At 37.2% G+C, this 23,895-nt stretch overlaps 1 protein-coding gene across 5 annotated transcripts in view; it reads right to left on the reverse strand.

The window, feature by feature from the left end:
• LOC149072420 (uncharacterized) overlaps positions 1 to 23,895 on the reverse strand; it is an 88,635-nt gene that overhangs the window by 5,488 nt on the left and 59,252 nt on the right. For 4 of the 5 annotated variants that reach the window (XM_089246526.1, XM_089246523.1, XM_089246525.1 and 1 more), the window contains exons 3-4: positions 22,801 to 23,004; positions 21,106 to 21,315 (exon numbers count right to left, since the gene is read on the reverse strand). In XM_089246526.1, the coding sequence (XP_089102652.1) occupies positions 21,106 to 21,315; positions 22,801 to 22,932 (342 nt within the window). In that variant the 5' untranslated portion in view covers positions 22,933 to 23,004. The remainder of the gene's footprint in view (positions 1 to 21,105; positions 21,316 to 22,800; positions 23,005 to 23,895) is intronic. The other variant, XM_089246524.1, reaches the window with a different exon arrangement.

A 23,895-nucleotide genomic window follows, 5' to 3' on the forward strand; every position in this document is an offset into this window, starting at 1 on the left:
TGATCTGAGAACGTGCCGCAGGTTGCTTAAGTGATCTAGGAATATGTCACGGGCCACTGAAGTGATGTAGAACTGCACTGCGGGTTACTGAAGTGGTCTGGAAACGAGTGACTTGGTTCATTTTTACAAAATTATGTTTTTAAGTTGCGAGCCACATTAGATGGCTTTAAGGGCATCGTTTGACCCGCCGACCACTGGTTGAACATGTATGGTCTACAGCATGGCCCTCACAAGGGGTGGGTTGACAAGGCTCCAGCCCTGGGGCCCGGTGTGATTTTAATCATTTTTGTTTTTTCACGCTATAAATTCATCATAAAGGGGCCCCGTGAAAGTGTGGTCGGGGGGGGGGGGGAGCGTGAAAGATCCCAGCCTAGGGGCCCTGCTTCAGGATGTGGGGGCCATGGTCTACTACGGATTTAACATAGGGTCCTAAGGGTTCACATGAGTTGGGGGGCGATGAGAGAAAAAAAATTCTGAAGAGAAGGGGTCAATGGAATGAAGTTTGGGAAACTGCTCTAGTATATAGTAATGTTACGGTGAATGTGATAAATCGGTTTTTTTTTCTGCATAATCTCCAATCGTCTCCGTAAGTTCGATAAATTTATCATTTTTACCGGCGATTATACATAATTACCCTAACATCAGTAGTAAATTTGATAAATACTGAAAGAATTATCATTTTCAGTTTGAAGGTGTTAAACGTAATACCCCAGCGTATTTGGTTAATTTGATAAATAGTTTAAATTTATCGCTTTTACCGGTGATTATGCATAATACCCTAGTGTAATTGATTAATTTGATAAATATAAAAAAAAAATTCCGAAATGAGTATAATATGTTTGATCTTCCCCGATTTAAAGGGGGTTGAAACGACCCCTGAAGTCGATTATTCATAATCACCGGTAAAAGCGATAAATTTCAAGCATTTATCGAATTAGCCAGATATATATAACGCTTGGATATTATGTATGATCACTAGTAAAACTAAATTTTTTTTTTAGTATTTAATCTAATTTTCCAACGATTCGTGGGTATTATGCATATTCGCCGGTAAAAGTGATAAATTTATCAAACTTATGGAGACGATTGGCGATTATGCATATAATAACCGATTTATCACATTTACCGCAGCATATATGGACTGTCTACTAAAGTATTTTGAGTCCCTTGCCTCTTTAGCCGGCTATATCTTTTAGTGACGTAATAGTGATCTTGGCCATTCAGCGTAACCCCATGTTAAAATCCTATGTAACGCGCGATCTCCCGGCCCTGACTAGATCTAATTGTCATGAGGTCCCCTCGGGCCGTTCCGCGGAGATCCCGCACGTTAAAACGGCCCTGTAGCCAAGACCGTACTTAAGTGTAAAAAACTGTAGGCATAAAAAACAGTTATACACCAGGCTGTAAAAATAAAGACCGAATTTTAATGAATTCATAGAAAATTTGTTAAAATTTATTTTTTAAATATAAAACTAGCATTCTCTCTACGTTGCATGCACCTACGTTGGGCCCGATTTCTGCATGGGCAATGGGTAGGGTCCTATTTCCGTATGGGCAGGATGAGGAGTTTGCTCACGACGACCCCCATGATTTTAGAGGCCCAAAATGCATGCATTCAATGACTAACCAAACATCTTTGACCGTAGTTGCATGGGCAGCCTAATTACTGCTTTGACGAGGGGCCCATTTCGTGTCAAAAATGGGTCTTGAAATAGGAAAAATTTAACCCGTGACCCCTATAAATTTTTTGGATCCCAAATGTGTGCCCTCTATGGTAACCACATCCTGACATGTGGATAAACTGAATATCTAGGGCATACATGCGAAACGCATGGCCCGCGGATTAAATGTGGCCCTTGGAGTCATTTGATGTGCCCCGCGGCCTCAAACCTAATCTTTTAAAAATGAAATGAGTGGCCATTCTCCAGATTCAAAAATCACAATTCTAGATCACTTAAGTGACCCGCGGTGCAGTTCCACATCGCTTGAGTGGCCTGTGGCGTAATCCTAACTCACTCACGTGGCAAACGGCACATTTACTGATCACCTAAATGATCCGCGTTGCAGTTCTACATCACTTATGTGGCACATGGCATATTTCCTCTGAGTGACCTGCGAAATATTTTCAGATCACTTAGATAATCCGCGGTGCAGTTCCACATCACTTATGTAGCCCATGACATATCTCCCGAAATCCTCTGATTCTCTGAGTGACCCGCGGAATATTTTCAGATCACTTAGGTAACCTGAGGTGCAGTGTTCCGGATCAGTTAAGTGTGCTGCGGCACATTCCCAGATAAATGACTTGCGGGATATTAACAGATATAACACCGTGGCCCAGTTTCATAGCTTTTAATCGCCCCACAGCATATTAACGGATAATTTATGACCTGCGGCACAGTTCCAGATCACTCAAGTGGGCCGCGGCACATTCAGAGATCATTTAAGTGACCTGCGGTGCTGTTCCAGATCACACAATTAAGATGCCCGGGGCACATTTACAGATCACTCAAACTGGGTGGCTGTTCCGGATTACTTAAGTTTCCGCGGCACATGCCCATATAATTTATTTGACTCGCGCCATATTTACAAATCATCGTGGCACAGTTTCAGAGCACTTAGGTGACCCATTACATATTGACAGATCGCTTAAGTGGTATGTGGCACAGTTCCAGATCACTCAAGTGGACCGCGGCCCATTTACAGAGCACTCAAGTGACCCACGGTACTTTCAGTGATCACTCAAGTAACCTGCGGCGCTGTTCCAGATCAGTCAATTAAGTGTCCCGTGCCACATTCCCAGATAACGTATTGACTCACGACATATTTGCAGGTCGCCACGGCACAGGTTGCAAAGCACTTAAGCGATCCCGCGGCACATTTATAGATCACTCAAGAAACCCATGACGCTCTTTTAGATTTCAGTGGCCCCCGCACACCCTGGATCAAGGGGCCACGGCAGGGGCGTAGCCAGAAATTTCGTTCGAGGGGGGACCAAAGTGACAGAACAATGGATTTGGCCATCTTTTTCCCTTTTTTTCGGTCATTTTCTCACATTTCGGGGGGGGGGGACCAGACCCCCAAGTTCCCCCCCCCGCTACGCCCTTAGGCCACGGGTTATGGGCGGGTTATTTCCAGACAAAAAAAAATGCGCCGTTGTAAGTTTTCTTACAACGCCGTTTTCTCAACGGAATAATTCGAGGGAAAATAATTCCCAAAAACAGAGAGTAAATTGGTTTTTTACAGGTCAAGAAATTTTAAAATATTGTTATTAGTTTTAAGAAAATTTTCTTTAATTAATTTTTTACTACCGGGTGCTTCATTATTCTCTTAGTTTTCGAGGGGAAAAATATTCATTTTTGAATATTTCCTCTTAATTTTTTTTTTCTCATGAAAACTATTACTGAAAACTAATTAAACAGCAAGTAATAAATTAGAAGAAAACTCCGATGGGGGGGGGGAATTTTTTTTCCCCCCCGACCGTATTTAATGAAAAATTACGTAAAAAAAAAAAAAAAAACGAGGAAAAATTGACTTTGAACTGTACTTATTATTTTTTTTGGGTATAAATTGCAACCATTAATATTTTAGGGGGGGCCCCAAAATGAAGCTTTAATGAGTCTTGAGGGAGGAAAAAAAATGAGAAATAAATGATTAAAAACTGAAGCAATTTTCTTAATTAATGTGAACCGACGGGTGGGGATTAATTTTTTTTTTTTTTGGGTAGTTTTCTTCGTTTTTACCTTAATTGCGATTTCCATAATTTCTACCTTTTTTTTTTTTGTAGAATATTCCAAAAAAAAAAATATCCAAATATTGTGATTAATTATTTTGTTTCGTAAGTAATTAATTAACTTTTTTCGTCTTAATATACGTCATGTCTGTGACTGTGACGGGTAGTATAAGTGTGTATTTTTTTTTTTTGGGAAAGGTTAATTTTTCTTCCATTTTTTGGGAAAATTGAGTGTTTTTGTGTGGGGGGGGGGGGGTAATTAGAATTTTTTTTTTAGGGGTTTAATTTTTTTTTTTTTTTTTTTTGCGCCAATGAAATAAGTTCCTAGGAAACGAGCGGGGCCACTTCTTAATGTGGACGATTGCATGTTTTCGATCAGCATGTGGAAATGTGCCAATGGCATCCAGCTACAAATTCTTGGGCAGGGCCCCCCTGGTTAGAAGTTTTAGCGGGTCCGGAAATTCCGCCCCGGACCTTGAATCCAGCGAACTACGCGGACGTAGAAGGCGCCAACTGGAAGTGGGCAATTTGTTTATCACTAAAATGTTATTCGCTTGAAAAATGCAAGATTCATCGAAAGACTGACTATTTGTGGAGAGATGATCATCATCTCCACAAATAACCAGTCTTTCGATGAATCTTGTATTAACAAGTGGACAAGACATTTCTATATACTTGAAAAATGTCCCGGAATTAATTTTCTAGAAATATACAGGTTGAATTTCATCTAATCTGCCAAACACGAAAGTGAATGATAGACGAGCCCAAACAGAATTTAAAACACTGTCCTATCTCTTACCGTTTTTGAGTTATGGTGGATAGAAAGGAAATGTGTCAAAATTGAAAAAAAACCTGGATTTTCGAAGTTCCTGAAAAAAAAAACCTACACGCAAACTGATCACATATTTCGAAAAAGCAGAAAAAATCCCATAATATGACAACATATTCATAAGAATAGCTGGATTTAATGACGAGATGCAATCGCTGGGAGATAGCTGAAGTGCATAATCGAATAGTCACCAAAATCTTGTATAACATTCCCCACACACCCCTGTAGTAGGTACAATCGATCAAAAATTTACCAAAAAACTTGTTCTTTCCACTAGCTTTCGAAAGAGTCTACAACTTACATGTTCAGCCCACGGGCCAAATTCGGCCCTCGGAGTAATCTGATGTGGCTCGGGACAAATTGCCAAATCACTTGAGTGAGTGGTTCGTGGCATGTTTCTAGATCATTTAAGCTTGAAAACTTGAAATACCACAGACACCCACGTTAATATTCCGTACGGAACCTCTAACGTAAAGGGTATCTGTTGGAAAAGTAGCACCACCCTCCCTAGCCCATCAATCTATCCACCCCACCTGAATCAAACATGAGAACACTTTTTCGAAATAAATGGTGGGGGAATGAAATACAAATATTGTAAACACAAAATAATGTAAAAATTAAACATCTATGGTAAGCACAATGCACGTCACAGTCCAAGCACATGTGTATTAAAAAGGGTGGGTAGGGGAACACATCAATTATATATGTTATATATCAGTTATAAAACACTATGACAGTGTTTCCCGAAGTGGGCAATATCGCCCTCTGGGGGGCTATGGAAGGATCCGGGGGGGGGGGCGTAGAAGCTTAGATCCTATACTTAGGGTTTTAGTATAGAATCTTATGGGTTGACTTGAGTTGATGGAACGAAAAGTTTGGGAAACTATGGCTTAGATCAGGGTTTCCCAAAGTGGGCAATATCGCCCCCGGTAGGAGATGGAATAGTCCGAGGGAGGCGGTAGAAGCTACAGACTTAACATAGGATCCTATGGGTTCCCTTGAGTTGGGGGAGGGCGATGAGAGGAAAAAAATTGTTTAAGAGGGTGATGGAACAAAAGGTTTGGGAAACTATGACACAAAACAATGTAAAAAAAAAATGTGGTCAGCATAATGCACGTCACAGATCCGCCTGCTCCCCCGCCCCATTTGCGGCCCCGGTCACGCTTTTATATCACCTGAATTTCTCACACGTCTTTTAACAAATCTGGCGTGGAGTACATGCTTGCAGCATCGCGCCAGTTTGGACCCTGCGTCACAAACAAACAAATTCCCGTCCATAAAACATTTCAGTTCAACGCGGGGAAAATATCTCTCTCTAAACATCAAGTTTTTATTCATTAAATAAAGAACAAGAGGAAGGATAAAAAACAAAAAACGTCTCGAGACAAATAAAGAAGATTGATCGATTTATAGCAAAGACTGATTTTATTACTTCATCTCAGAGAGAGGAGAGAAATAACAATAATAAAATAAATAAGTAAAACAGTTCAATCGGATTTTCTTTCATCATTGCCGCTGATATGGGGGAAGGACAAAGACTCGTAGAATATTCTAGAAAAACTCTAATTCTCTTGTTATACCGTTCTGGGAGAGAAACGAATTCAAATAAAAGAGACAGAGGGTAAATGGAACAATCAACGGATCAATACTGGAGTAATTTCTAACAGAAGAGAAACCTTTCACTGTTGTTTCAACTGGGGAACACGGTAAGTATCATCAAGAGGCTTCAAAAAAACTTCAAAACGATATTTTAATCATGTTTAATGATTCCGCAAGGTTTCTTCTCCCCGGTTTAAATCACGACAGGAAAATTGTCTCTCTCTCTCCCGTTTTTTCTTATTTTATTTTTTACACTCTCCTCTCTGTACCGTTTTTTTCCCGTTTTTACTGCCCTACCGATCCAACTAATGTACTTCCAGTTTAAAAAAAATAAAATAAAAACTATATCTAGTGATAATTATAGTGCTTGTATCACTCCCATTGATCATTCACCACTTCTGAAGAGAGCGTGAAAAAATAAAAATATATATAGTGACGTTAAAATTAGGCATTTTTTTTGGAGAAAAATGGTGTCATTATGTATCGTGGCAATGCTTGTGTGAATAATAATAATGATGATTTTTTTTTTTGGAGAGAAATACGTGAAATTTACGTATTGACGTATCGGATGCGCACACGAAGATTGTCATTAACACGTTTTTATTCAGTTTTTTTCTTATAAATTACTTTTTTTTTGTCCCGTTTCTTAGTGTTTTCGTAAATAAGTCTTTTCTCAAGAAAATTACGGGTCATTTGAAGGAATATTACGATGGAAATAACGACTGGGAATGCCTTTTTTTTCCTTTGCAATTTCTGTTGCCGTGTACTATCGTGTTTTTATTATTCCGGTTTTCTGAGTTTTAAATGCCGATTTAACAAGCTCTTTGTGCTATTTTTTCGTGGGAATGATCTAAAGATTTACGGATCATTTGAATATGTTGGAAATATTCTTTTCCGAACGTGAAGGGTTCCATTCTCAATATTGATCAGAAAATTTTATTTTATATATGTTTTTTTAATAATGACGGTGATTTTTATACCGATATTTTTCTGCGTATAATTTTTACTGTTTTTAGTGAAATTTTGATATTAAAAGGGATTATGAAAGGAGATGATGTCGATTGGACCATACGCTTGATTTTCGTTGGAAATTGCCTTTTGTTTTTAAAAATTTCGTTTTTATTTATTTATTATTACTTTTTTTTTGTGAGTAACGTGGTTATTGTCTCGGATGTGATAATAATGATGACTATGTTCGAATTTAGAAATTCGTAAAAACCTTACGGTTGATTTGATGGGGGTTTTTTTTTTGGGAAAGAATGTTCAATAGAAAAACGCGTTTTTATTGCGGATAAAATATGAGTTTTTTGATTATAGAGTGAGCAAGATTCTCTAAAAATAACTACGGTGAAATTCGGTTATAACGACATCAAAGATTTCACGAAATTTGGTCGTTATAATCGAGGTTGACGTTTTCATTGATTCACGATTGTATTTGTGTAAAATACAATCAGATGCCATCAAATACTGTACATGTGCGAAATTACTATTTCATAATGATTAGCACGATCATATTTTAGGAAGATAACTTACGGGATCCTAAATACGGGATACCGTCAATTCTCGCAAAGAAATGTTGCCAATTTTCGACAAAATTGCCAATTACTGTGTATAAATAACCCTTAGTGAGAAATAAAGTGCTACAGCAAGTATGCAGAATCTGATTCCATTTAGTTTCTTTGGAAAACACTGCAAAAGCATCATTATATCAGACGTCTTAACGTACAGAGATGAATAAGGTCAGTAGTAACACAAAAAAGTGTCCTAGAGAGTGCTCAACCATGTGAGCGACCAAAAGAGCGACTTAGAGAGAGATTAGTCCAGTGTGCGACCAAAAGAGTGATCTAGAGCGGTAGTTCTCAACCTGGGGCTGTATGGTCGTTACGGTACTGGGATATTCTAAGGGGGGGCCAAAGATGAAATTGAAGTTTGAGGTGAGTCATGACAGGTGGTCAAGAGTGCCAAAGAGATGTGTAAAAAAGTTCAGAGGTTGAGTAATGAAGCTTTTAAGTAAAATATAGAAGGAAAAAGTGTGACTATTGTATAGTCAGAAACCTATGAGTTGAGATCTGGTACAGTACAATGATTTTCGAGACTGAGTGCGTATATATATATATATGTAAACTGTTATACTTCCAGCTAAATAAAGGAGCTCCAGAACAACACTTCCCTCAGGTGAGGCGTGATGTTGAGACGACCCAAAATAGAACTCTCTCAAGAGGAGGGAAGCTCACTAACTCTAGTCCAGGGGTCCGGAGATCACCCTTATTTATAAAAAATACTTTACTACAAATTTACATCAATTTGATATATAGAAAAAGTCTTTCTCCTTCATGAAGGTAGGGGGCCATGAGAAGAAAATATGGTCCAAAGGAGGCCTCAGGTGGAAAAAAGATTAAAAAAACACTGATCTAGAGAGCGTGCAAGCACGCGAGTGACCAAAACTGTGATTTAGACAGAGTGCAAGCATGTGAGTAAGCAAAAGAATGACTTAGAATTAGAAGGCTAAGCAGGCTTTCGTTGATGGCAAATTTCAGGAATGAGTGGTCGAGAAAATTAAACTAGAATGGGAAAGGACGTTAAAAGTTCTATAGCCCACACAAAACCATAAATCGACCTCTATCTATATCACAGCGTATTAGTATGGTTTATCCATTAAATTCGAAATACATCGTCATGTGGAGGTGGCACTGACACAGTTTCTAAATGTCTCCCGTTGTATCCTTAATTCGATTTATTCAAATATGAAAAGATTGAAACTTTCATTTGAAAATAAAAACTATTAGATTGAATACATTAAGGGGCTTTTCTCTGGATGAACGAAGAATTTAAAATAAAATTTTCAATCTATTTTCTTTTTAAAAGTAGTAGATAATATTGTATTCATTGAATGTGCTTGGAAACGAAAATTGATCTATCACCTTCAGGAGAAGTTCACGCCATTTACATATAGAAAGACGTTTTATTTTTTGAACGTTTATCGATCGAATATGATAATCAGTTCTGTATATATATTTTTTCAATGATGTTTTAGTAAATTTGGATCAAGATGGTTTTTGTGTGATAGAATACACGTTATTAGATTAGTTTTTCCAGTTGATTTAAGGCTCGTGAACTTATAAAACCATACTTCGACAAGAAAGTTTGTCCAACCGTTGTTCATATTTATGCGATATGAATTTGTCACTGCATTGCATGTTGTGCATCTTAAAAGACATGGTATTTGTTTCTTCTTATTCGCAGACTTCAACACCTGTTTTTCTTCCATTGGATATTCTACCTGTTTAACCAATTTTGAGATGGCGTATTTCGTTGTGCAAATTCCAGTTCGGATTACTGATAGATAAATATTGGGTGATTATCCTGACAGCTGCAATCAGTCTTGAAGTCTGGAATTCCCGCTATGCATTGCCCCTGCAGTGAGTTTGAACTATGCAGAGTTCAAAAAATGATTTGTTATATAGTTTAATTTCCTTCACTTTCAGTTTGTCAGTTATACTTTTTGCTGCAGATGAAGGTTGAGATTAAGCTCAGTGTCAAAGTCGTACGAAAAATGAATATTAGTTCCACTGCAAATGCATACGATGAAGTCAGAACAGAGAGAAAATTTTCATTGTAGTCTTAAAGTATATATATATTATGATTTTATGCTGATTAAGAAACTACGTGAACAATCGATAAAAGAAACTTCAATCAAATGCATAAATACACTGAAGAGCCAAAAAAACTGGTTCACCTGCCTAATATCGTGTAGGGAGCCCGCAGAAGTTCCGCAACACGACGTGGCATGGACACGACTAATGTCTGAAGTAGTGCTGGAGGTAATTGACACCATGAATCCTGCAGGGCTGTCCATAAATCCGTAGGAGTAAGAGGGGGTGGAGATCTCTTCTGAACAGCACGTTGCAAGGCATCCCAGATATGTTCAATAATGTTCATGTCTGGGGATTTAGGTGGCCAGCGGAAGTGTCTAAAGTCACAAGAGTGTTCCTGGAGCCACTTTGTAGCAATTCTGGACGTGTGGGGTGTCCAAGTCCGTCGGAATGCACAATGGACATGAATGGGTGCAGGTGATCAGACAGGATGCTTACGTACCTGTCAGAGTCGTAGCTAGACGTATCAGGGGTCCCATATCACGCCAACTGCACACGCCCCCATACCATCACAGAGCCTCCACCAGCTTGAACAGTCCCCTGTTGACATGTAGGGTCCATGATGTTGTCTCCATACCCGTACACGTCCATCAGCTCGAAGCAATTGGAACCGAGACTCGTCAGACCAGGCAACGTGTTTCCAGTCCTCAACAGTCCAATGTCGGTGTTGTCGGGCCCAGGCGAGGCGTAAAGCTTTGTGTCGTGCAGTGATCAAGGGTACACGAGTGGGCCTTCGGCTCCGAAAGCCCATATCGATGATGTTTCGTTGAATAGTTCGCACGCTGACACTTGTTGATGGCCCAGCATTGAAATCTGCAGCAATTTGCGGAAGGGTTGCACGTCTGTCACGTTTAATGATTCTCGTCAGTCGTCGTTGGTCTCGTTCTTGCATGATCTTTTTCCGGCCGCAGCGATGTCGTAGATTTAATTTTTTACCGGATTCTTGATATTCACGGTACACTCGTGAAATGGTCGTACGTGAAAATCCAAATTTCATCGCTACCTCGGAGATGCTATGTCCCATCTCTCGTGCGCCGACTATAACACCACGTTCAAACTCACTTAAATCTCGATAACCTGCCATTTTAGCAGCAGTAACCGATCTAACAACTATGCCAGACACTTGTTGTGTTATATAGACGTTGCCGACCTCAGCGCCGTACTCTGATTGGTTCCATATCTCTTTATTTGCATACGCATGCCTGTACCAGTTTTTTTGGCTCTTCAGTTTACATTCCTCTTTACATGACATTTTTGAGATCAATTCTGCAGAATGTAGCAGTAATCTGTTAAACCGGGTTTGAATTTACCAATCACCCTCTATGATGACATTACAAGACTATTAGCATCTATCTCAGAGGTCTTCAACCTTTTTGCAGTCGCGAGCACCTCCTATTGACATACGAATGCATGAAATCAAAATGATTTCAATCCTTGAATGCAATTTGTACAAGGTGTTTAATTGGAATGTTGATAAAGTGCTCGCGAGCACGAAATCGGACAAAACCATCGAGCAATCTGGGTGATTCAGGGAACACCTCGGTGCTCCTAATCTAACTGCTACTAGCTAGTCATCAGTTCAGTCCACAACACACAGAATCACAACGTCAAAGCACAGCAAGTGAAACAGCGCACTTACATGCTGTACAAGTGGTAGCATTATCCACAGAAGAAAATCCAAAACATCTGATTCTGTCAGTGGAGTCCACATTGTACATAAAAAGAACCTCAATTTACAAATAAGTGAAACAGTATACAAGTAAACATAGCAACATAATCTACAGAAGGATATGTGGAACAATGTAAATAAAAACAGTTCAGCATCTTCCAGTTCAACCTTGTTGAGTCTAATTCCATCTGTCGAGTCTACCATTACACAGAAGCAAAGCATTAAACAAAAAGACCAGACCGAAAAATATCTCGTATGTAATCTATAACGAGTATAATCATAGCACGAAAACCATCCAAAACAACATTTGGCTAAAACAAAAACAGGGCTATCAGTCTTATCTTGTTGTGTCTCATTCCATCACATGAGTCCAATTGGACTCATGCAAAATATAAATCATAATGTCTGCTGAGAATTATCAAAACTTAAACATTGCGTACATAAACGATCCTATCAAAACATATTTCTCAATTTTCATACTTAATTTTTCAACAATGTAAACAATAAGGACGTGAAAAAAACAAAAACAAAAGGATCTTAAATTTCTGATAGAATCGAATTTTTCTTCGTTATCTCTAATTCGCTCTCTGGTGATCATTTCTTTGAAATTAGGGGGAGAATAAAGCACCTGATATTTAAAAATTGACGTATTTTTGTTTCTTATCCCTGAAAATACCAAAAAAAAAAAAAATCTACAAAATACTTAAAAGAAGTATCTCTTTTTCCTTAAAGTGTGACAAACCCTCCAGGATTCTCAAATACTAAGTAGAAGGATATATATATATATATAAGAACAAAAGAGAACAGGGAGCCAAAGACACCAAATAAAAAATGAAAAAATATCGTATTGTCCTAGGGGAAAATTTTGGTCCTGTTTGAAAAACTTCTTTGTTTTGCTCTCATAGAAATGACAAAAAAAAAACAAAAAACACAGCAGTTAGATTTTGATTTATCGTCTCTGCTTTCACGTTTTTCCTTTGGGATAAATTTATTAATTGCTGTAAAAAAAAAATTGCTTTTCCGTTTTTTTCCCCCGTTTTTTTTCTTATTATATATATATATATAATTAGGAAAAATGGTCGCTATACTGAGTAGGATGAGAATAGATGACATGTCTCAACTGTTTTAAAGCTGACAATTTTTTATTTTTTTACTTTATTTATTTTTAGATTGATTTAGAAAAATGTATGAAGTTTTCCTCTTCCCGTTATTTTGACCCGGAAAAAAATGAAGCTCCCGGTGATAAATTTATCTTATTTTTAACAAAAAAAAACTCTGTTTTTGATCGATATCAAAATTAATTTTTCTTTGAGTAGAGTGTTATTATAAATTTAATATTTACGGTACGGTCTCAAATTCGTAATTATTTTCGACGAAATATACATTATTATACAATTTACATACATATTTAATTTATGGATAACAAAGACTAGGCGTGAATTCCAGCATTAATTGCTAAAATACACGTACAACGGTTGGTAGTCGTTATTACATGGTGCTTAAAATGAGTATGAAGTTTAGATTTTTTTTTTTTTCAAGTAATAATTTTCCCATTAAAATGAGTTTTAATGAGTTTTTCAACTGTTTATATGCGTTTTTTTTCTCTCAAATTCATATTTAGAAGTAAAATTGCAAACGAAAAGTGGCAAATTAGTATCACATTTCTCTCCAAAATGTTTGTTGAGAGATATTAATTGTGTATATTAGAAATGTACAGTCTGTATACAAATTACTTTTAGTATGAACGGAGTATCCCAGGGACGGGAAATTGTTCCATTTCAGATTATTTACTTGAAAAAACTACCATTTTAGTTTTTGCATCTTCTAAGAAAACTCATTTGTAAATACTGGAACCTTTTTTTTTAAGTATAAAACCACATACTTTAGGTCGTTAAGGAGGTAGTTCCCTTAAATTAAACATGTTCCCCGTTTAATAGAAGATGAGAGCAAATGATGTAACAACACTAAGAGAAACATGGTTCGGTCCTAGGAAAGTAATTCTTTGAAGACTTGTCATGCATGGAATTACAGCGCGCGGATGATGATGTTTCCACGATGAAAATGGAATTAAAATCAAGTTTCTAATTAACATTATCGTGTCTTCGGTGGATGTAGTACATCATTGCCCGGCTTCTTTAAAGTATGTACACGAGAGAACGTTTTTTTTTTTACTCCTCTTCGGTATAGCTATTTTATTACTCTATGGTAATTTATAAAAGTTCTCGGAGTAATTTAAAGCTGTTCCGTGGCCATCCTACCCTAATAAAACAAACGCTTACAACATGATAGGTTTGGGAGAAGGTGTTCTTTACCTCGTGGTATGGAACTCGGAGAATTAAAGTACTATGTAGGAAAGAGATAGTAATGACTGCTGGTAGTGGCTCGCTGATATAAGAGCGTTTTGCTCTTAAGGAAGCATTAAAATGCAAATATATGCATCTAAGTGTTTCGAGAATCCTCAAACTACTTGATAGCAGATTAGTTTTTTTTTTTCAACCTTCCATGTTGTTGGAAGGTTGCATTCATGGTCTTAATGATGTTGGAAGTACAATTGTGTGCGGAATTGGTATTTGTTCCTGATGTGTAATTTTGTGTGTTTTTTACGTTTTGGAATGAATTTTTATGAAATGCTTTTACTGTAGGGGAATAAGAAACATTTGTTATATAAGAGAGTGAAAGTATTATCATGTTCATACAAATGTTAATTCGTGTTGAAGTACCATATTCTACTGGTACTTGAAATGAGTAGAAATACTTAGGTAATTGAATGAAAAAATACTTAAATATCGATTAAAAATATATTTTATTGAAATAATCTTTTATATTTTTCATATTTCACTTAGAAGAGTGATTGCCTGATAACCCTTTGACTTCGTATTTTTTTATTAATTTTTTGACCTCATTTACTATGGAAATGGACAAAATAGGTCACAAATATAAGAAATTCAGTGTTTGGGATTTTTTTCACCTTGTATTATTGGAACAAAGTCTGGGGCACATATGTCCCAGTTGTAGTCAATGGCGTTATACTTATGTAGGGTTACCCGATCCAAAGACTGAGAAAGAAGGAAATCTGCGCACGCATTACTCACGTCACTTATCTTAATTTCCCCAATAGATGGTGTTACTATTCCAACAGATATATATATAACACCGGCTAAAACAATAATTTTTCCCAACTCTAAAACAGAACCACTAAAAGAAGCAGAAACAGAAAAAATTCTGGGAATTTCGACTTCTATTGGTGAATGCGTGTGTGTGTGGGGGGGGGACGACGACACAAAACACTCATATCAATGAAGAAATATGTTTTTCAAAGTGGAGAAAAAAATTTCCCAAGAAAAAATGAAAAATATTTCCGAAAACCTGAAAAGGAGGACAAAAAGGCAAATTTTCCGAAACGTAGGAGGACGGTTGGTAACCATATAACTTATGAGGACGGTTGGTAACCATATAACTTATGAGGACGGTTGGTAACCATATAACTTATGAGGGGACGGTATGGTTTTGAGTGGAGTAACTGCAGCGCCATCTGAGTAAATAAAGATAAAACATGAGCAACTTGCCTGTTTCTACACGACTGGGATATACATTTTCCGAATAATTTTTGTCCTAGTAGTAATTTTTGAAATCTTAGTGCGACACACACACATATATATCCCGTTAGCAGTCAAATGGAAAAGGAATGAATGTGTGTGACAGGGCCGTCATTTCACCTTTTTCCAGGGGGGGGGGGGGCAAAGAACATGTACTCAATTTACATGTATATATATATACCATTTTTAGTGTATTTTCAAAAGCTCTTTGTCTCTTGTAGTGAAGTACATTGTTTCTGGTATTACGGTCCCAGGCCTTGACTGTTCCCTCAAGTTTTCTCAACAATTTCGTCGTCAGACTATGGATCAAAAGCGTGATGTCATATAAATTTTTACTATTCGAAATTTTTCAAGAACTTGGTGCCCGACTAAAGTTTACGTTGCCACCCCTTCCAACTATTGCCCCTTCCACTCCGGGGTGCACCGCACCCCTTGCACCCTCGCTTAACTCGCCCCGAAGACGACTATACTATTCACGTCCCGTATAATACCAATTTTTCCAACTTCTATTTCGAATTCTCACAAATCATTCTCGACCCAATGACCTTACGAATCAAATACAAGTTTAAAAAAATTAAATAAAAATCACAGAAAAAGCACAAACTTTTAACATTATTAGATTTATATCACAATTTCTGAAAAAAGCGTGAATTATGATCTGCATCGTCAAGGAATTCAGAAACGATACAGAGAGAGAGAGAGAGAGAAAGAAAAAATTCACTAAAATTAAATGTATTCTCCATTTTCTAAAATAGCTGGATTTGCATATTTCGGAATTTTATTAATTATAAAATAGCGCCCTATTTCTCCATTCTGACGTACAATTTCTTCAGATGAAAAACAAAAATGAAAAAACAAATTCTGCTTACAACGGCATTAAATTTATCATCATGTCGTTTTAGTCATTTTTTTTCTTCATAATAAAGATTTATTAATTCTTTTCCGATAAAAACACAGTAAAAAATAAAATAATATATATATATTTCTGCTATTTATTTTCTCACTCGCGCGATCGCAATTTTCGTAAAAGGTGCGACTTGTCTTTGTTTATTATTATTTTTGCCAAAGAGAAATTTCTAGAACTAAGAATATGATCGATAATATATAAAAAAAAAAAATAGATGGAATCACAGGAAAAAGGAAACCATCGTCAAAATGGGCAAAGAAACTAAAGACCAAAAAGAAACAAATATTTTCTCGCATTTTATTTTTTATTCACTTCTTTTTTTCCCAGTGTTAATGTTAGTACGAATGAAAAAAAAAAAAATGTGATGAAAATGTGTATTGATTTTGTCTTGCCTGAGACATGGCGCGGGTGGGGGGGGGAAACCTGATTGCTTAAAGGAAGCTATTATTCATTGATGAGAAAAAATGTAAAATGGTGTAAGGGAGCCCTCTCTCTCTCCCAAGAAAGAAAATGTTTTCATCATTTTCTTTCTCTTTCGTATTTTTATCGTTTTAATATGCACTTACGATGCGAATATCAGTTGTTTAGCCAATTTGGCGACATTGGATGTTGAAATGGGTTTTTTTTGGGGGGGGGGGGACGTTCTTGAAGGTTACTGTGTGATAGATTTTTTGGTATGAAGATTTATGTAAGCGTTTTTGTATTTAATATGTACGCTTTTTTCACATCTAAAATTTTTTAGAGCAGCTTTTCTGAACCTATGATCCGAGGTAGACTCAATAATTTAATGAAAACTTAGTAATGAATGGAAAATTATTCGGTTGTGAAACTGATATTATTAATATCCTCTTGAGACTAACTACACCCTCATATTTTGGGTATGAGAGAAAAATATTTCACTGATAAAAATACCGGAAATCGCGATCTTATATACAGCATATTGCTAATTGTCGCCGAAACATGCAATTTACAATAAAACTGGCAATTATTGCTGAAATTAAGGAAATTGAGGGCTATTGCAAATCACAGTGCAAAAAATTTCACGAAAAAAAACGTTAAAAACTGATCACATTTGATTGAGAAAAAGTACGGACAATTCAGATCGCATGAATACAACAAAATAAAGGTCACCGCGAATTGTCGCCAAAAACTTTTCCGTTATACGGCAAAATCACCAACGGAGGTAAATGAGGGGGACCACTGGAAATTGCATTGCAAAAGCACAATAAAATCAGTGAAGAGAACAAAATCAATGCAAAAAATCTGAAACAAAAATTATTTCTAATACGTGAATTCATAACATAAGTTTAATTAAAAGTTTCCGATTGTGTGTATGTGTGTGAATCGTTGTTATTATTTCACTGTTTCGTCACACCTTCGTCAAGCTACCATTTTCACATCCTTCATTGAAGTCTTTTACGCGTAACAGTTTCAATGAAAGTTCACAAAACCCCAAAAAAATATTGCCGTTTTATTGATCCACAATAAAATCTAAATGTAATCTGATTAAAGCGACAACGTAAAATAATGATCGCGCAGTAAACACGTACGCACTGTATGCACCTTCTTTCAAAAAATTTGACTTGATAGTGAAGGTAAACAATTTGTGCCATATTTTGGCAAAAAAGTGTTGATTTCGCTAAAATAATTTCAAACAGATCTCATTTGGCTAACGCTACAAATTTGGTGATAAATTTGCCAACATAGAAGACGAAGCTATTACCTAAGCTATACGTAATAACAAGGTTATATTGTCACACTGCATTGAGAGTAAAAGCGCCAATCGTGAAAGAAGAAGGCCGAACTTGGCTTCTAATGGGTTTGGATATTTCAGTTAATTTTCAAGAAGTGACAACCCGCTACTGGCGGAGGAAATGTATTTTCATTCGGAGTTTGGCACGTAACTGACCTTAGAAAAATCACACGTCACAAAATTTCAAAGCTTATAACTCACTTAATATTCATCCGATCCAAAAACGGAAAACACTTTTCTGCATTAGTTTTTCACAAGGAATCACGTGTGTAATTATTGGGCGGTCGATAGTTACCACTCTGTATAAACACAATTGAATGCGAATTAACAAACAAGTTGATGAAAATTTTGATTTGAAGAAAATTTTGAATTGAATCCAGAATTGATGAAAATTCAGAATTTCAGATTTGATAGAAATTCAGAACTTAGGAAAGAAATTATTATTAACGTAAGTGCGGGCCTGATCTGACCGCACCTGCCGCACACCCCATAAGGGTGATTCTGATTCCCCTTGCCGCCGCCTACTTCCAAGTAGAAAAGTATCAAAATAACGTGTAGAACTCAGATACGTCATTCATGTTGCGAAGGGTTGTATAATTATTAAAATATAAAAATTAAATATTTATACGGACTCCCTGTATTGTAAAACCCAATTAAAGAGTTGTTGCTCTGTTTCTCCTGAGGCCAACAAAAAAAAAAGTACACGTTTCCAAGTGCAATATTCGCTGAGATATTTCAATATGAAAATCGGAGAAAAGTTAGGAAAGAACACCATAAACCAAGGGTGCTCAACGTTTTGGAAAGTGCGGACCACTTCATTGGGACGAAAAAGTGTCGCAAGCCACTTACGTGACACGTAAATGTGCCGCGAGACATTTAAATTATCTGGAAATGTTCCGCGGATCATTTCTGCTTTCTAGAAATATGTGGCAGGCCACTTGAGAGCAGCATAAATGAGGGAAAAAAGCGTTGTCTATTATTTTATGCTGTTTTTCCAACTTTTTCTCCAATTTTTTAATTAAAATATCTCAACAAATATTGCAATTAGAAACGCATTTTTTTTGTTGGCCTCAGAAAAGGGGAAAAACTATTAATCAGAAGTTAGAGGACAAGGTAACAGTATAAAAATCTACGTTTTTTATTTTATGACACATTGTCTTTTCACTTTCGAAATTGTTAGATTCTTGAGTATTTTTAAATTAGAACCATACCTCTACGACGAAAGGTTGACGAGGTCACACTAGCACTTACAGGACATCATGTATACTACATGATAGACAAGATTTGTAGACCCGATAATTCCTTTTAAGGCCAGTCGTCCAATGGAAACTACTACGAGGCAAAACAAGCTGCGTATATGCTCAAGACCGCTATAGTAGTTTTGCGCATACAAGCGACTTGTTTTCGCTCGTAGTAGTTTCCAGTGGACGACCAGCCTAGGAATCGCTGAAAAGCCCAGTGCCTGTGTTTCGCTCATGAACAGGGCCATCTTGTGCAAGAGCGCAATCCGGATGCCCTGAGCGCACCTTAGGCACTAAAAATGCTTAAAATAGGCAAACAGAGGCACTAAAAATGCTTAAAATAGGCAGGCAAAAAGCACTAAAAATGCTTAAAATAGGCAGGCAAAAAGCACTAAAAATGCATAAAATAGACACTAAAAAAGGCATTTGTGACTAATAGCAGAAAGGAAAAACAGTAACTGAAACCTAAGATATTAAGGGTCCGGAAACCGGCTGAAAAAAAGTGGTTGCACTTTTACTCCGCGTGTCCTGTTTCAATTTCAATTCAACTTGAGTAATTATGCAGTAATTATAAATTGATTTCATGCTTGAAGTAAGCGTTTGTGGTCCTCAGAAATAGGTCGATTTCAGGGCCACCGTTGTCAGACGCGGAGCCCGTAGAGAAAATGATCGAGGTTCTCCTCCGAGTTACGAATAATTATCGTTTATTTTGTTGTAATATATATACTTGTGGAATATTCATCATTTTATAGTTGAAACACAGCTACACCTTGTTTTATTGTGAGTGACTGTATGGCTAAGTGAATGACCAAGTGCGTGGCCGTATGAGTGACCGTATAAGTGAACAATTTCCATTATATCGTTATATCAAATATTTTCTAGCGAGATTTCACTATATATTAAAGTAAGAATGTACCAAGTGTTCCTTTTCATCCTTATTGCGACGCTGAACGTAAATTACCACTCAACACACAGCGGTGTCGCAACTCACGTGAATGATAACAGTGAACAAGGCCCTTCCTGTCCGCAATTTTTCGTACTCCCCCCTAGAAATTCCCCGGAACGCTGTCTTTTAAGTGCTCTTTAGGCGGTTATAGGATGCTTTAATTTATTCAAGTCGTCAGTGATTCGAAAATGATCTTTTCTCACCCACTCTTCCAACTAAGAACATACCAGCTTAAAGAAAAAATGGAAAGAGGACGATGATGATCATCATCTCTTCACCACCACCATCAATGAACGGAATGAGTGAACATTCAAAGGCATGGCGTTCGGGAAATGAAACATCATAAAGTTTTATTTGGAATTCCCACGTGAAATGTTTCCTTCTCCTTGCCTCCAACAATAGTAAGTATGTATAAAAATGAGCGAGAAATCTGCAATGCATTTATCGGTTTCAATGCAATCGAAGATACAGTGATGGCATGGCTTCAATGTATTTTTTTACAGGAAAAAAAAAATTGATATATTATGTGGATGGGGCTTTCAACGTTTGGAAAAATTCTATTTTGACAGAAATAAAACAGGAGATTTTTTTCCCCTCCTCTCTTTCTCTCTTGGAGTAAGTAACATTCAAAATTCAGTTAATGTTTTCGTCGGTAACAGAAATTTATACGAGAAGATAAAAACATTCCGATATTCCCACACTTTGCTTGCAATAAAACTCATTTGCATATCCATTGGCGCAGTTTAATTCTTTTATGTGCATATTTCTCTCTCTATTTTGAGGCTTACCGTTTCGGTATTGAAATATACCGTTTTCGTAGCATATTTTTGCATTATCAATGAATGCTTATTTATCTTTTAAGAGAGAAATATCGATTAAAGTCATTTGTTACCATTATCCGAAAAGCTTTTCGATTCGAAATGAAAAGCCATATTCAAAATTCTTATTTTTGAAAAAAATAATTTTTAAAATGGCGGCATGTTTTTCCATTATTGTGCATGGATGAATATCGATTGACTAAGTTAGAATTTTTGGTTTTTATAAGGTATCAGAATCTTTCATAAATAATTGATTTTTTTTTTGGTTTTATTGAAATAAGTCGGAATTTTCGAATTTTAATTCAATTTTTGAAATGAATTTTTTTTTTCATGGAGTTTATAAGAATGTTTTTTTACTCACCCGGCATCTTTCTCGTAATGTTTCCATGGCTTTTGGCTGACAGAGTTTCTTCTGTCTTCCGATTTCACTGTCTTCAGAGATTGATCCCTCATCGTGGTCTGTCAATCTCATGGTGTTTTGTTCTCGTTTCTTGGCAAGCTCGCGTTTTTGACGCAGTACACTGCAGCGAAAGACATCACAGTAGTCGTCAAGGCACACTGTGTCTTCTGCCTGTGGAACGTCGATTTATTAGTTATGATTTATGAATGTGAACATAAGTTAGAGAAAAGTTTTTGGACTCTGAAAGGTGAAGTAGACCGAGATAATATACAAGGTCTAGTTCCTGTTCTCAGTTGTCTACAGCCGTAGCTATTCACTAAAAAACTACGAAATTTGGTGACGTCTTAGGTATCTATAATCATGGTTTCCCTTTGTTCTGAACTGTCTACACAGCTGTAACTATTCATCAAAAAACTTAACTTTGGTGACGTCTTAATGATGTCTTCGGTATTTATAATCATGGGTTTTCTTGTTACGAGCTGTCAACGGCTGTAACCATCAAAGTGCTATGAAACTTTGGTGACGTCTTGGTGACCTCTTTGGTGTCTGTAATGATGGTTTTCTTGTTCTGAGTTGTCTACAGTCGTAACTATTCATCAAAGAGCTTAACTTTAGTGGTCTTAATGAAGAGATAAAGATACTTAGAGTATATACAATTGTTGCATACGGTAAACCACCAGAGAGAATTTCCTGATAGAAAATGTTGTTCACGTGCTAATTTTTGACATTTAATTTATGATAACGTGCTTTGTTGCTGAAATTATTTGACCAAAACAGTGATTCTTCACCAGAAAGTTTCAGTGCCTCAGAACAATTTTGTGTTAATTCCCAATATACGGTTTATTTTTTTTGTCGTCAAGTTTTCGACTACGCCAAAACAGCGATGCGTCGCCATCCTCCTCCTCATTGATGCGTTTTCAAACATGGTGTTCCTATCGTCCCCCGGGTAACCCTATTAAATAGCACCAAATAGGGTCTGGTGATAAAAAAAATAGTCGCCAAGCAGTGGTATACCGTATCATTTGGGAATTAACCCAACATTGTTCATGTTAGATTATGATTTACCACGCTCACCCGACTGTGTTAAACAGAAGCCATATTTTAGTCATCAGCCACCGCATTCCTAATGGTTGGCATGCCTGCTTCCCACAACTTAATCCACGAGATTTTTGGCTGCGTGACTTCCTGGAAGAGCTGGTTTGACTGGTAATGGCATCTGAACTTTCACAACATAATAGATCAGATTCTTGGCAACGTAACATTTTTTATCAAAGATAGCACATTGTGCTACATGCGCAATATTTCCAAAGCCAACCGCTGCCCTTGAGTGTGGATTACGCCCAAGGCTAAGTGTTGACTACTACTATTTTAAGATTTCATATGATAGCTGACAACAGCAGCCATTGTGTTGAGCATGTTTCACCGCTTACAAACATCAACATTGTAATTTAATTTCGAGATCTAAATAAACAGTAATATGCCATCTGGTGGTGCATTTTGGAACATTCCCTTTCGAGTTATTTCCATACTTTTTTTTGGGGTTTCGCAAAATGTATTTGTCTGATGAATAATTACAGCTGCAGGCATACTTTGAACATACTCTGTTTACATATTAAGCCATATTAAGGAAAATTTTAAAAAAAGTTGAATATTCACCTGTAGCAAGTCCTTTGCATGGAAGTTGTCCAAATGTGTCACAAATTTAGTTTCGCATTGAAATGTCTCACCACAAACTGGACACTTGTATTTCTCGAGCCCATCAGCGTCCGTCTGCAGCCACAAGAACATGTCTCGCCTGGGATGCAGAGGGCATTCAAGTGGCAATAGCACCCCGTACCGCGCAATGACTGGAAGTATTTGCTACGTACAGAAAAGCAAACAGAAAAAACAGATCTATACTTACACAGCCATTGTAGAGAGAGAGAGACAAAAGTACATTTCATTATGATAGAAATACGGTATTTACCACATAGAGTTGTTGCTAACTACTGTGCTTCTTAAGGAAATGGCAACAATTGTTGCGATAATTTCGTACTCACCAGGCTTTTATCGATCCCACAAAGTCAACAATACCGGTGGTTCGATTGTTTTACACGTTCAGTGAATGAATTAGGCCTTCGTCATACGGGGATACTGATGTCGCCCAGTTACCGATCATTGATAATTTTTGTCGTACCACGGTCATTTTCTGCACACGAGGGCTAATTGGACCGGGACCTACAATTTATTCCGAACGACAGCCTTTTTTTTATACTCACCAAGAGGTTGGTGCGCTAACCCCTCGATGTGGGACTCCCTGCGGTAGTAATCTTTTTCTGTAGTCATGTCGCCGTTTCTGTTGTATCCCTGTGTCAGGAAAGTTTCTGACTAGGACGAACCGGGTATCGAACTCGCGACACCTCCAAACATCCTTTGGTACTTTCGGCTTGTATCTTATCGACCTGGGCTACCGCGTCCTCAGAAGATTCAGTATCCTGCCAAGCTAACCGATGTATTCCTATGGTGCAGTCGGGCGAAGATATTGGAATATTGGCGACTGGAATACCTGCGTGACTGACGACTTTGCATACTAGTCTCTCACTCTATTCCAGTATCGTGGTTCTAAAATATTTCTTGAAATTTGTGGCGTGCTTTTTCCCATGTTGATGGCGCCTTCCCTCACGTTTTTTTAAGCAACTCTTCATTATTAGTTAGTTTATAGTTTCATGTCTCTCCTTGTGTTTTTTATATACGTTAATAATTGTTTAAGTT

This window comes from Pholcus phalangioides, unplaced genomic scaffold, assembly GCF_987345545.1.
Source record: "Pholcus phalangioides strain wild (caught in Gottingen) unplaced genomic scaffold, Ppha-v1.0 ptg000017l_1, whole genome shotgun sequence".
NCBI classification, from domain to species: domain Eukaryota; kingdom Metazoa; phylum Arthropoda; class Arachnida; order Araneae; family Pholcidae; genus Pholcus; species Pholcus phalangioides.